The sequence below is a fragment of the Dacryopinax primogenitus genome (assembly GCF_000292625.1).
Source record: "Dacryopinax primogenitus strain DJM-731 SS1 chromosome Unknown DACRYscaffold_21, whole genome shotgun sequence".
Lineage (NCBI taxonomy): Eukaryota > Fungi > Basidiomycota > Dacrymycetes > Dacrymycetales > Dacrymycetaceae > Dacryopinax > Dacryopinax primogenitus.
Genome location: NW_024467218.1, coordinates 526,670 through 541,370, shown reverse-complemented (window position 1 = coordinate 541,370; position 14,701 = coordinate 526,670). Strand labels below are relative to the sequence as shown.

Here is a 14,701-nt window from a genome sequence, read left to right as displayed (position 1 = left end):
TTCCTTACCGGCACGGTAGCTGCGCCTTTCACATCGCCCTCACTTTCTCATCCCGATGCTAGCTTCTGGCCGCTAGGCTGTGCGGGAAGGTATGCCGACGAATACATTTGCTGGGACTACGCAATGTGCCAATCTATCCCGTATGATATGGTAGATTGGGTTCGACTTATTCATCACACCCACAAAAGATGATTGTTCCCAAGGCTCAGCTCCGTGCAACACTTTCTTGTAACCGGAGCCCAACGCTGCACGCTGGCATTGTCAAATTGCTTGCTTGATAAGGGTTCCGTATACGACCCGGCCATACTTACCTATTTAGGTAAGAAGATCGCCTCCAAGAGGCGATCATGATGGTCCGAGGAATGACACGTAGTGGCCACCCTTCTCTCTATCCTCTGTATAAGTATTGGGAGTGTAAGGGCATCGTAAGCCCTTTCAATACTCCACTATGTCCACTGAAACGAAACTGCTCCCTGAACACAAGATGTTTGACCACGAGTCCTATCAATACAAGGAGCTGCTCCCCACCTGGCCGAAGTACAACTATGATCCACACGTGGAGCTTGATGTGAAGGACAAGGGACTGCTCGCGGACCCGGAGATGAAAGCTCTGCTCGGGGCTGCGACACATAGGGATGACTTGACGCCGGCGTTGGGCACGGTGCTCGATGGGATCGACATCCGTCAGTTGTCGGATGACCAGAAGAACGAACTGTGATTGTTTGTGAACGAGTGAAATCTGGCTGTGGCTTATAGGAGGATGTAGTGCTCTTCTTACAGCGCAACGCGGTGTTGTCGTGTTCCACAAACAAGAGGCGACGATACACGAGATGATCAAGCTTGCTGAATACTTCGGGCCGTTGCACGTCCATTCGACCACCGGTATTCCTGAGGACCCGGCCTTGAAAGGCGCACACGGTACCATTGTTCCGTGTAGAAAGGTGGTCCATACTGACATGTACTCATGAAAGTCGTGTGGAATGATGGCACAAAGCCCCAGGACTGGATCAACTTCAATCGTGACTACTTTGGGTGGCACAGCGACCAGACGTACGAGATCAACCCACCCAGTCTCACATCGCTCAAGGTGGTCACCGCACCGAAGACTGGGGGCGACACGCTGTGGGCGTCTGGATACGCCGTGTTTTCGAGCTTCTCGCCTCAGTTTCAGAGGTATCTGGAGACTCTGTCGGCACTTCATTCAAGTGATATGCAAAAGCAATTGGCGATACAGCGCGGAGTCCATGTAATATCGGTTTCAACGTCTCGCGCATCCAGCCTCTGACTGAACGGATATGTATAGATTCGCCGCCCCCAAACAGACTGCATCCATCCCGTTGTCCGGGTGCATCCTGTAACTGGCATGAAGTTCCTTTTCATCAATACGGCATACACCCGCCAGATTGTCGGAGTTCCCAAAGCCGAGTCGGACGCAATTCTGGCGTTCCTCTTCTCTCAAGTGAGTGCTTGCACCGAGTATCAATGCCGTGTGCGCTGGGGCAAGGACACGATCTGTTTCTGGGACAACCGGTGCTGCTGGCACACGGCGACATTCGATTTCTACCCTATGAAGCGTCACGGGCTGCGTGTAATGCCAATGGGAGAGAAGCCTATGAGCGTGGAGCAATATGAGGCGAAGACTGGGAAGAAGGCGAAGGACTGGTATAAGGAGAAGATGCGTTTGCTTGGGGAGGAAATGGATGACTAGCTAGCCATCTGAGCTAAATGCCGCGCAGAGATTACATAACATCATTTTGTTTGATCCCGTGTGCCCGTCCACAGCTAAGCCGCTAAGAAAGAAGCATCTCACCTAAAATAATAATAAAAAACATAGCATTGAACTATGTTCGAAAGCTCGACAATTGATTGGAGATCAATCTACTTGTATAGTACAGGTATGCAAATTGGCCGGAATAAGCAGAAGGGGTTATTAATTGTTTCCCTGTTTCGCGAAGTTTGCTGGACACGCGGCAATTTGTCAGCTCTCCGCTGCACGGTTCGGACAGCGCAGAAAAGACTGTCACAAAACGCAAACTACTTAGTGTGTAAATATTTGTCTAAACATGCCCTTCTTGAACTAATTTGAATCTGTGCTGAAACGGCTTGCAATGGATCTCTCACCGTTAACAAAGTACATTCATTTAGGGACGGCGAGTTACCTATATATATGAGCTTATCTGTTGCTCAAACTCACCATCTCATAATGGACCCAAGCGTCGTCAATTCTCTATCTTCACCCATCACCTCTCTGCCCCCAGAGCTACTCACCTACATCTTCGAGTTGTCCATCACCACAAGTCCGGAAAGTGGCACAACAACGGTCGATACCAGCGCCAGCATTTACGCCGCTCGTATCTCCACCCTCTTCCACCTTCTGCGCGTGTCCAGGTCATGGCGTCTCGTCGTACTCCCGATGTTGTACAAGAACATCGTTATCCCCCTACAAGACCCTTTCCAGGCGAGTGGGATGATGACAGCGTTGCGGGAGGGTGGAAAAGGGGAGATGGTCCACCAACTGGAGGTGGACGACGTGCCAGAATGGAAACGCCACCCTCCACCAGAAGACGAAGGCTTACCATTCGACCTACCTCCGGGCACATCATTCGACCAGCCCATTCTCCCCACATCAGATAGCACGGATCCCTTGGCAGACGAATCGCCGTTCTCCCCTCTCCGACTCTCGTTGCTCGCTATAACTCTCTGTCCACACATCCGCACCCTCGTCCTCACCCTCCGGCTCTACCCATCCCCGCGCGCCTTCTCCGCACTGTGCACTTCCCTCCTCTCGTTACAAGACCTCCAGAATTTCGAAATTAGAAGCAAAGAGCAGAACCCCTTTAGGGGACACGCGCAGGGAGCGGTGTTGTTCACACCGGACAAGCTGCTGCAGATGGTGTTGCCGCTCAAGGGGCTCCGGAGGCTTAACGTCAGCCCAGTATCACACGGGACAAACACATCTACCTATCACTATGACAATGCAACTTCTGAAGAGGAGAAGTCTTCGAATCAGACACACGACCTCCTGAGGCAGCTCACCGCCACCGGCACACTCTACACCGTCGACATCCTTTGCCTGTTACGACCCTTTCCTAGCCTGCGCCTCCTTCACCTGCATTTGGCAAGAGAGAGTTGTATCACACACGAGTGCCTGGCGCGTGTACTGTGGCGTCTGAGGGCAACAATAGAGGATGTGGAAGTGACGTGCACGCCAGACAATCTGCGGTTTACCGAGAAGCGGGTAGCTGTAGGATTCGGTGGGGAGACCTGGAGTAGATCGACTACACTAGGCAAAGATGGCGAGGACGTAGAAGGGCTATGGAAGTATGACGATTTCCCGGTAGAACGTGTCCTTCCGCATCTGATCGCTCTTCACACCCTCGCGCTCAACATCTACAACCCCCGTGCAGCATGGTCCACGTCTCTCTCCACGACCAATACTCCTGGCTCTGTTGCTGTCGTAGCGGGAGGACTGTTCTCTCGAGAGGTGTTTGGTGCCCTGCCAATGGGGCTAAGGGTGCTTCGCGCAGATATTGGAGATGTGTCCCCGACAGCGGTGGCTCGTTTTCTGCGAAAGGTTCGTCCACCGGTTCTGGAGGAGGATTCAGCCGCTTCAGTGAAAGTACCACTGTTGCCTGGATCGTACTCCAGCCCGACGTTGTGCTCCACGCGGAGGTTGGGGGACACGAAGGAGAAGCGCAACTACGGCATGCTTAAATTCAACCTCGCCGTTTGGGGCCCCTCTTGGCGAGAACAGGCCGACGGGATACGTGAAGATGCTGAGCTGCGCACACTAGTGGTCGATGAGCTTGGAGGGAAGTATGAGCTCCAGGAAGGGTGGACCAAAGGATTCGTCGAGGTTGTTCTACCCGAGGTTAATGAACAGTAGCGAGAAGTAAGCGGAGGACGGCGTGAGTCGAACGGTGCCCCAGATGGAGATCAGCTCCCTCTTAAGCACCCAAGGAGGTTTGAGGAGGCGGAGGAAAGAGATGAAGAGAGAACAAGTAGATGATCAGATCTGCTACAGATGGATGTAGGATATATACAGGATGTGTGTGACGTATATTTTCTATCTGTGCTAATATGAGCGAAGTGGTAATATATTAACTTGAGTATAAAGGCGAATGATGATCCTCCTTCCGTGCATCTCCTGTCGTTCCAAGAATACCGTCGTAAACGTCACTGTCACCGTCATCATCTATCTTTAGGCATGGAGAGAAGGCAAGGACACCACGCACATCCCTCCCACCTATGCTCACCAACAATCAGATGCAGGCGTTCCGATCTAATTGCCTCTGAATCAAGGTACGAGCCTCGCTACGCCCTCATAACAAGCAATCATTATTCCACAAGCCGGGGCAATCTTCGCCGTCCTAGGCCCCACGCCGACCCAGAGCGCACGAGCGCCTTCTCGTCTTGCGATACTTGTGATGGCGCGTATGGTTCCCATCTCCACTGGAAGGGCTGCTGTCTGGCGACGAGTTTTGAGTACGTCGAACGGGTTGGTGAGGAGGGAGGCAAGAGAGCCAGCACCGAATCCGGAGACGAAGGCGAGGGGTGCACCGAGCAGGTAATTCGGTAGTTGGGGTGCGAGGGAAAGGGTGATGTTGTGCTGCAGGAGCCAGTATACTCCTGAGAAAGGTACGTCTCGCCACAGGGAGGGGGCGAGACCGCGCCAGAGGGTACTCATTCCGCTCACTTGTACGCTCTCCCTTAGATGGGCGAGGGTATGCGCAAGAGTCACTCGCTTCGCGCCGGGGGGAGGCGTGGCTTGCAGACGTGTACGGACGAGTTCGAGTGGAGAGAAGAGGGTGGTGATGAGGGTGCGGGAGAGCATGCCTGCGGCGAGCGGGGTGAATGTCGGTGATGGGGGAAGGGTGAGGAGGAGGTTGCTGTATGTCAACATGTATAGCGTTTGGGCGGGAACGGACATAATTCTGCATTAGGAGGTGAGACGAAATCTATTAGCGTACGCATATAGACAGGAAGAAAAACGTACAATGTTGTCCCGACACCCTTCCATAGAGCGCCCACCCCTTCGGTTTGTGCGATCCTCCCCACACCATCCCAGAATCCCGCTACCCTCTTACCTACAGCACCTCCTACACGTTCCTCGCCGACCCAGCCGACATCCCAGGTACAAGAAGCGGTCGTGTGTCTCCCTGTATTTCCCACGCTTGCAAGTGATACGGAGAAGGAGGATAGCGGCCGTGCAGCGTGTGGTGCCAGGGCACAGGAGACGGGTGTCGGCGCGGGTGCACAAGAAGCACATGGACGGGGAGGATAGGGAAAGAGCAGAGACGGGGGTCGAGGTGCGCCTGATGACTGTGTCTGTAACCGAGTTTTGATCACATCAAAGGGCGTCACTGTTCGCTGTCAGCCCCTCATGCACTCTAGCTAACGAGAACGTACTTGTGAGAGAAGTCATCGTAGCACCTGATGCAGCTGCGATGGTCCGTGCACGCATTGACGGCGGCTTGCGTGGTATTTCGTCGATTTCGCCGAAAGGCGTCTCGATCGTTTGGGGTTTGAGGGCATCGCGGGTAAGGGTGAGAGAAGTCATGTTGCTAATTACTGCTGATGAGAGCTATTGATGCGGCCTGCACGCAATGATATTGTTGACAACCAGTTGTTAGTTAAATACCGGTTGTTGAACAATAATATCAGCCCTGCAAATGTTGAGAAGTTTGCACAGAGAAGGGAAATGACTTTACCTCTTTCCATCTCGGACGAAATTCTTTGCCGGTCCATTCAGTTGGACGTCATTCCGTGCCGACATCGCCGATGAGCCCTAAGATCATGTGACCCTACCTGGAGCGCGATAATCCGTTTCACGTCTTCTCTCTCACGACCATGTCTGTCCCTCTCTACCACTGCTTCTCTGCAACCATAAAAATACTTGTCATTCTGGCTATGTACTCGATGCACTGGAATTCTGTTGCAACAAGCTATGAGGATACCGCATCAATTGCAGTCGCGTAGGCTGCCCCTCGGAGGCGATGCATGAAACGCGGCCTCATACGGGCAGTCTCAAGGTCCGTGTTCAATCTACAGTTGCAGCTGTCATCAAAACGCTCTATATGAATTAATCCGGCCGGGCGCTGCAGGGGACACGCTGCTCTGCCCGCTGTAACACCCGTCTGCGTGACGATCACACACACCGTGTCTGAACCTCTTACTGCCCGCCCCAGTACTTAAAGGCCCTCTGGCATGTCCAGACACCCTCTACATACCTGCCCGCTTTGCGTGGCTTCAAGCACTACTCTATAGCTGCTAATTCTCCCATCTTGGACGTTGACGTTGCTCTGCTTCTCTCCCATTGCAGCCGCTGGACAGCGCCCATCTACACACTCCGCCCTTGATTTCTTTCCGAGGATAACCGCCAAGCAAAGCAAACAAGATGCATGCCAGCATTCTGCTCCTTTCTATTATCGTTTCCACTTCCCTAGCTTCAATCATCCCGAGGCATCACGGCCAGGCTCACCATCCCCAGCCCTCTGCCTGGTCGGGAGTGTTCCACGACGGCGGCGACACTGGGAACAGTGGGTCGGGTACTATTGTACCGTCCCTCCCCCCAATGAACCCTATCAGTATCCGCTCCGATCCTGAGTCAGAACTGCCGGCCACCAACGCTGAGCGCCTCCGCATGGGTCTCCCGCTCAAGGCGCCGACTCCGGTGTTGAGGGCAAGGCAAGCGCAGGGCTCCCCAACCTTCACATCCGAATTAGACTCCGCAATTGAGATGGATGCCACCGTCAAGAAATTGGACAGGGTCGTCATAGGAGAGCTTGGGAAGGTGCAAAAAAGGGGTGAACTTCCCCTTCGTCCTGTCCTTGCGTGCGCCCCGCTTTTCGTTGCAACAGGTACATGATGTTGACTAACATCGACGGGTAGGTCACAGAAGATGGAAGGGTACATTGCCGTTTCCCTCTGGCCCGATGACCGGACGCTCGGCTACCTGTCCTGCACATCCGTACAATGCGAAGTCATCCCTTCTATCGCTGGTTCACGGGCAACAGTGTTCACTTTCACTTCCGCGGGCGTAGATGAGCACGTTGAACTGTCCTTTGCCGGGGGAGTCATCGGTGGTCAGATGGCCGATCCGGAGGATACCACGTGAGTACCTTAGACTAAGTATTGCATATTCCAGGATAACTAACAGCAACACAGGAACATTGCCCTGCGCCCGTTAAGCAGCTCGACGAATACCCCTGAAACCCAGTCTCAACTTTTCTCCTATTCTTCCGATTCCCACTTGCTCACACCCTTCTGGTCGAACCCCTCGCACACGTCGTCCGTACAGCTTGCCCTTTCTGGATCCTCTGATTCTGGTTTGCGGCTCACGTCCGATGTCGAGGGATTGAAGGACGCGAGGTACTGCAAGGACTGCAAGGTAGATGGACCTCTGGTAAGCCACATTAACATTGGTCCTGGAGAACTAATGGCTGACGACGAATGAACAGACGATGCAGTTTGTCGAGGTTATCCCTCGTGGTTGGTGATGAGTTATGATTCCGTACGGTAGATCCGTACCTCACATTGTCATTTTCTATCTTTCGTTGAATTCGGCAAGTAGAGGGGCCCACCTCGCTACAGCATGACAAGCATGTATTGAGTACATGAATTGATCACTTTGTTTCTTTGTTTCTTCTTAGAGTAGTAGCCCAAATTCCCTCAGAGTTCGTAACGGGATGACATGGACTTGTAGGAATGCATTATGCTATATATGCAATATGAAATGGAATACTTATGGGGGACATGGACTATGCTGCATCCATATGCATAAATGGGCCAGGTTAAATGTCAGATCGCTCACGAGTAAAGCAGCGAATAAAAACGATCGAGGTATGTTTCAGACACAGCCATCCAAGTGAGGTAACCATGACGTCACGTTACAGGTAACGTGATGCTCGGCGGTGTAGGCGTGTTTGAGTCGTGGCTGGGACATAGGCGCATACATCGACCTCTCTCACCGTTCCCACCACCTTGAACACGTCCTCAACGCGCATACATCGACTTTCACCGTCGTCACTCTCACCCCAACCACCATGTTCTCCAACATCACCAACAAGCTGCAGGAGACGTTGTCAAACCTCACCGACCCCCATCACGGAGCACCCTTCAACTCAGACAGCGCCTCTCCCCCCTTGGGCGGGTCGCGCACTCTAGCGCTAGATCAACTCTCACAGTCTCTCCGTTCACTTCAGGTCCAATATGGATCCTATGTTCCTCCATTCCTCCGCACTCTCCAGCTTCTCATTACCGGCGAGAAGACGCTTGGCCTGGCTTACGAGTCTGCTGCACAAGCAGGGCGCAACCATGCGCGTGATCTGTACTTCTGGGGGCAAGAGCAAGAGACCGATGTCAAGGATGTCACCGACCGCCTCGCTTGGCTCGAATATAACTCATGCACTCTCTCGGCTCAAGTCGGCACGGTCCTCTCTGGTGACGCCCGTGCCCCCCTCAAGCAGCTTCGGGAGGCCGAACAGCTCCTTGCACCGCGGCGCGCAGCACGCCAAGCTGCGGAATTCCAGCTGCAACGTACACAAACTCAGAGGGAGAAGGATAAAATTATTGCTGGACTCAGGCAGGCTGCCGCGCAGGACGCAGAACTGGAGGCGCGTGTGGCGCGGGCGAGTCGTGAGGGAGTAAGGGAGGAAGAGCGCGCTAAATGGAGGGCAAGGAGGGAATACGCTGAACGATTAGTGCTGTTATGCCGAGGAGCTGAGGAACTGCTCGACCTCATTCCCCCTGTTCCTACCGGCGCACCTACGGCAGCGGGAATCGCTCTCGCAGGAACGACGGCCGAGAAGCAAGCCCCGTATGACCCGGCCAAGAGCGCAGACATCAAGAGTGCAGTGCAGCACGCGCTCGACACCTACGTCCTAGCCCAACCGGAACCGCTCGCAGTGCCCCGGGGGGCAAACCTCTCGCGTGCGGCTAGCGATCGTCGCGGGTTCGGTGAAACGCATGGAGGGGAGATTGCCGCTACCTCCGCTCCTGGTGGAGACCACCCACCGGTAAGTGCACTCACCGCTCCAAGTTCGGGAACGACAGCTCCGCCGCCAAGCGCAATTCTCCCTCAGCCAGGGAGGTTCCTCGCACCGACTGCCGCACCAGGTTCGGTAGGCTCAGCTCCTGGTTTGCCGTCCCAACCTGCGCCCACTTCCCCATTGTCACACCATAGCATTCTTGCGGGGTCTCCCCAACCGCTGAATCCCTCGACGCTGAATCAAGCCCCTGCACCGCTTCCACCGCCAATAACAAGCCCGGCTACTTCCCCCACTCCCCTGCGCACCTTGCCGCCACTCGCTTCTGCCACTCTCGGGTCTGCTGGTGCACCCGAGGAAACGACCACGACGACGGGAGCCATGCCCACCATTGCAGAGACTGGGGTGCCTATATCTGGTGGCGGGCCCAAGCAAGGCAGTCTGCGGAAGGATGATCACCAATCGACTGTGAGCGGAAGGTATATGACTGCCGAAGAAGAGAAACGGGCTCTAGAGCGCGCGGAGAGGGAGAGGATTCTGCATGGTCAGGCCAGTCCAGGAGCGAGCGGAAGTGGGGCTTACCCATCGGGAGGCCCGCAGGTGCCGCCTAAGGAGACGGATGGCGAGAAACAGGCGAAGGAGGAGAAAGAGAGGCTGGAGAGGGAGGAAAGGGAACGGTTCTTGCGCGGCGAAGGTGGGAAGAAATATGGAGACGATGATGATCTTCCCCCGTATGCTGCTTGAGTGTTGCGGAAAGCCGCCTAGATGGTTCTGTATGATCGGTTTAACGTGCCTGGTGCATGAATGTATCTAGTTATGCATTTGAAATAAATGGATGAAATTACTAGGACGAGCATTGTTGATCACGTGTGCTTCATCACAGTTGTCTTTTAGTTTGAGACAGCATCTTGTTTGCTTCCTCAACTCGACCATCATAACATTACCACGCCCATTGGACCAGTACTGTCGCCAACTCCATCTGATGCTCTCTCCTATGTCCACTGGCAATTCGCCCTCGCCCATACAGGTGAATAGATTGGATCACGGTTGATCACGTCCATATCATCTTCAACCTGTTGTACCCTTGGGGATCATTCGTCAAACGTCGTCCGCCGCACAAGATTCCCTTACGTCGCCTTGCACTGTATCGCGGGCGCTTTACCGTACACGAAAATGCAGTGAAGAAAAGATCACTGTGGATGTCGTGTCAAACTCTCGCTCGCCAAGGTTCGTCAGCCTTTGGGTCTGTCCCTATGGCTTCAATATGGGTTCGCAGGTCCGTCGGTCAGTTGCAAGGTTCTCTAGGAAGCAATCGTTGGACCGCTTCTAACGGTTCGTACAACATTTAAGTTGAAGAGACTGCCGACGAGTTCTGTCTTCACTGTTACTCCAACGCTTTCTCACAACAACGCGACCCTTCCCGGTTCAAAGCACAAGCTCACATTTCGTGCAGCGCTAAGCCGCCACAAGTTTTGCGGGTGTCAAGAGAACGGACACACATGGAAATGTGACCTTTGTCGGTGGCTCTGTGCACAACCGTCTTGATGGTGAGTGAATGAGTTTGGTATATTATATTCATTTACTTATTTATTCAGAGAAACCGTTCTCGAAAAGCTAATGTATGCGTTCCGGTGATGAGAGCACATTGTCTAAAGGCAGGCAAGCGCGGGGGTATGGTGTGCATCGGCGCGGGGCACAAGCTGGTTGTACCACCCCCGGGTGAGCGAGCCCGTTCCCTTCCTTGCACTCTGAACTCCTTGATTTCCGACTGATTAATGTGACAGGATGTCCCGAGCCTCTGCAGGCTATTGTGAGAACACATTTGACACGACAGCCCAATTCCAATCCTGCTCGTATCCTGATATAATTACCCTGGTTCTCAAGTTCAACTGCCGTACATTCTCGCGATGCTTCTGGACTCAACCGTGTGCTCCATTGGTAGCAGATACAAGGCCAACCAATTCTCACTCGTGCTTACATCCTTCTCTAATTCTTCTACCATCTGTATACGGCCGCTCACCGGAAACTCCACCCGCTTCGCACCGTCGCCGCCCTGTCCAATACCCAGACACTTCGACCTGCCGTCTCTCGCCCACGTTAAGCATAACAAACATCAAGAGCAGCCGTCCCAGCCCGCGTTCTGCACACATGGTCGATGCCACCGCTTGCCAACCGCGCGTCCTACGGTGGTGTGGACAACTTCGGCTCTCATACGATTCTGGGACACGGGTGCTGGACGAGGAGGCGATCCTCTTAGCCCTTTGCCTGCCTCTGGTGAGAAGCCTCCAGCTCCGGCTCAAGACGGTATCCTCTTGATCGCAAAGATAACTAAATCAGAGTAGCTCATCGCGTTCGTGCGGCGAGTGACGCGTACGGATCATCGTGTATTTCGGGATAAGGTACATCCTAGAAGTCGTAGGCGTACGTGTAAGCGTTGCAGGTGGTGTACGCGTACATAGTTGGAGGCTGCTGTGGAAGTGAGGGAGAGCCAGAAGATGAAATGGAAGATACCTGGGGGATTATTGCCGGTGAAGATCTGTAAGAGCCCGTTCGGCAACTGAATTGCGAAATCTGTGAGCTGGAATCTAGGGGGATGCACAAACCCTCAGATAGCATCTGCCAAATCACAGGATCTGGCGCGCACCTGCCCGCGTTCGGTACACACCGAAATCTGATGCTGTGCAAAAATGCAGAAAGCACCTGCTCTGCAAAGAAGCACCGTGCCACCTTATGCCGAGGGTGTGCTGCACCAACGGTACAGGGGAAAACCCCCCTTTTACTTCCGCCCAACCTTCCTCTTTAGGAAGTTTGTTGAATGTTTTGCCGGGCACTCCCCGCCACCTCTGTCCGTCCCCCCACATCATTGTACACGTGACCTTGACCCGCCTTGTTCAGCCTTGCTGAACAACCATAAAACATTTGTCTCTCTCATGAAATCTTTCCTGCCACCCTTCTCTCTTGTATTTTGCAATGACAAGGTAAGTCTCCTGTGCAGAGGCCATTCCATTATGGAGGCTTATGTCAACATTACAGGACATTTGATCATAGACAGCAATGGCAACCACATCCCTCCTGTGGCTCTTAATTCTTCTTATTGCTTTCTTGCAGTATGTCTTACTTGCCCTGTTGGCCCTGTGCTTGGCAACCTTTATGTTATTTCAACACTCCCAGCAATGTTGCACATGTATGACTTGTTCACAGTGGCAGATTTGCAATCCATTGCCAGGCTTGTCTCATGCCACGTTGCTGCTTGTCTGCCTTGAAATAGATTTATTGCCACCCTCCTCAAACAGTCTGTCCATGCAGATGGCTTACCACTGCAATTTGTCTGGATATTCAGCTCTTGTTCTTGCTGTATCTCTCTGCATGGTTGCTCTCCCTTGTTCAACATTTGGCAGCAGCAGCACAGTGTCCCTTGTGCCAGGCCACCTTCCATGCCTGCACATACCGTGCCTGCTGATGTTGTCTTCCCTCCTGAAGATAGTCCTTCTCTGGTCAAGTGCATTGTCAACAAATTCATCAATTCTGTTTCAGTGTCTGCCTTGCGCAGGGGCATTTGTGGCTCATGTGCTGAGCCTGTTTTGCTCTCATGCTGGAATCTGGTATCAGTGCATGCCATCAATTTCATCCTCCTCCGTAACAACTATATCCCATACCATTGTGGCCACTTGGTTATTCTTTTCACATGTATCAGTCAGCTTACCTTCACCCTGGCAGCCTCTCCTCACCACACTGTTTTGATGGACAAATTTCATTGGGTTCCACCTGCACAGCTGCCCCATGCAAGGGCACAATGCCTGTCTTGGTGCTCACAAATGGATTCCATTATGCATATGAGCACATCCCTCCCCAGGTCATATCCGTGTTCAACAACAGCACATTTATCAACAGGCACTTGACTGCCTGCTGTACTGCTAGTAAAATATGCTTTCAATATTTCAATAACCCCAAGAGCAGGTTGAATGGCAACCACTTCAACAGCATGCAGCCATATTCGAAGGGAAATGTGCTGATTTTCCCACAAGATACTGTCATGCTCAACAACATTTTGCCCCCTCCTGTTGATGACATCAAGAGCAGCTTTGTTGCTGTTTTTGCCAGGCCAGAGGCACCCACCCCAGATGCCCTGCACAAGGTCAAACCACTGAAAGCTTCCGCCAAGAATGTCTGCCTCATTCTGGATTTTTTGTTCCAGCACAACAAAGCATACACCTGTGCAATGGAGGACTTTCCTGATGGCAGTGCTATTCACTCCAATGCCAATTTCGATGCTCTCTTCCCTTCCACAGGGGGTGACACATCCATTCTCCCTTCAATCAAGGTTGGTCTCTTCCAGTTGACAGAAGCCCAAACCATGACAGAATCAGATGTCACCTCTCGTAATGTTTTTGAGTCTTCTGTCTTTGATCCAGGCAATTTTTTCCTTGAGGCATCCAGTTTTTCCACCACATCCAGTAATTCTTCTTCATACAACATGATGAAAGCAGAAGCCCTTGCACACTGTCTATCAAACTGTGGATGGTTCCTCTTGTCTCAGAGGGGAAACTGGGCCATCCATGACTTTTGAAATGAGTATACATTCACATGGATGTTCCCTCACTTGGACCCCTTTGCACTGGGTGGGTTCGATGATCCCTGTCAGCAGAAGCCCATGTCCATGGCCAAGCAACTGCGCCACCTCTTGGGTTTGGCACATGGTAAATTTGAACAAGAACCTGCATTTGCCTTTGTGTATCATAACATCCTTCAAAAGCATCAGGCGTCCCAATTGGTTTGTTTCTGCATTGGGGAAGGACACCATGTGCATATTGTGGAGAGCATTCAACATATCCCTCCCCCTGTTTTCAGCAAGCTGGCAGACAAGCTCTGTAAGTCACAGTAGGTGAAGCCGAGCTCACCAGATGAAGACATGGTGTTGAGAGTCCTGTGCAAGGTTCATATGCTTAGGTATGACATCCCCAGAAGCGATGCATACAAGTGCTGTTGTCAAAATGAAATATGCTCCCTGGTCTACCAATTAGGACATCCAGCTTTCTTTATCACCTTGACTCCATGTGATGTTGACAGCTATCTTTGCCACTTGAACATTGCCAACACCTCTCATGACCACAGCCTTGTGCAAGGGACAATGAAGGCAACACAGTTCAGGCACGCAATGTCCATTGCTGCCCATCCTGCAGTGGCTGCGTCCAAGTTTCATGACATGATGCAACAATTCCGTGATATCATCCTTCATGTGGGAAATGGGCCTGGCTTGTTTGGAACTTGCACAGGTTGGTATGGGATGGTCAAAGTGCAGGGAAGAGGCACACTCCATTGCCACCTTCTCCTTTGGCTAAAGGGAAACCCTTCTCCAGACACCCTGCACAGGAGCATGTCTGCCAACCCTTTGTTCAGAAACAACATGATTTTTTGGCTGGAATGACTCATAAAGATGGAGATGCCAGGCCAAACCAACATTGAGGTTGAGACTTGCGGACCACTCCCCATCCCTAAACTACATAAAGATGAAGTAGATCCTCATTCTGTTCTGTCAAAACCCCTGCTCATGGGGGATCCTAGGCAAGATCCCATCTTCCTGCATTGGGTTGGCATACTGGTTAAGCAAAACAATTGGCACAAACATTGAGCCAGTTGCTGGATCCACCTGCGCAAGTGTCAGGGCACCAGCTCATTGGTTGGTCAAGAGACATGACTAAGCCTTTATGACATGG

At 52.5% G+C, this 14,701-nt stretch overlaps 4 protein-coding genes across 4 annotated transcripts; 3 read left to right on the top strand and 1 right to left on the bottom strand.

Moving 5' to 3' along the window:
* Positions 1–448: 448 nt before the first annotated feature.
* On the top strand, positions 449–1,708 carry DACRYDRAFT_111455 (TauD-domain-containing protein; the record flags this gene model as incomplete). Its single annotated transcript, XM_040769241.1, has 4 exons — positions 449–714; positions 767–918; positions 972–1,246; positions 1,304–1,708. 4 exons carry the CDS (start codon positions 449–451, stop codon positions 1,706–1,708), a joined length of 1,098 nt encoding a protein of 365 aa, XP_040624832.1.
* A 495-nt stretch (positions 1,709–2,203) lies between these two features.
* On the top strand, positions 2,204–4,037 carry DACRYDRAFT_102205 (uncharacterized protein; the record flags this gene model as incomplete). The annotated part of the gene is made up of 1 exon (XM_040767619.1): positions 2,204–4,037. One exon carries the CDS (start codon positions 2,204–2,206, stop codon positions 3,884–3,886), a length of 1,683 nt encoding a protein of 560 aa, XP_040624831.1. The 3' UTR covers positions 3,887–4,037.
* A 260-nt stretch (positions 4,038–4,297) lies between these two features.
* On the bottom strand, positions 4,298–5,464 carry DACRYDRAFT_84274 (mitochondrial carrier; the record flags this gene model as incomplete). The annotated part of the gene is made up of 3 exons (XM_040776670.1): positions 4,298–4,934; positions 4,997–5,363; positions 5,410–5,464. The coding sequence occupies 3 exons, from the start codon at positions 5,462–5,464 to the stop codon at positions 4,298–4,300; spliced, it is 1,059 nt and encodes a 352-aa protein (XP_040624830.1).
* Positions 5,465–6,397: 933 nt separating this feature from the next.
* DACRYDRAFT_102203 (uncharacterized protein) lies at positions 6,398–9,747 on the top strand (the record flags this gene model as incomplete). Its single annotated transcript, XM_040767618.1, has 4 exons — positions 6,398–6,834; positions 6,892–7,113; positions 7,168–7,405; positions 7,920–9,747. The coding sequence occupies 4 exons, from the start codon at positions 6,398–6,400 to the stop codon at positions 9,729–9,731; spliced, it is 2,709 nt and encodes a 902-aa protein (XP_040624829.1). The 3' UTR covers positions 9,732–9,747.
* Positions 9,748–14,701: the final 4,954 nt, after the last annotated feature.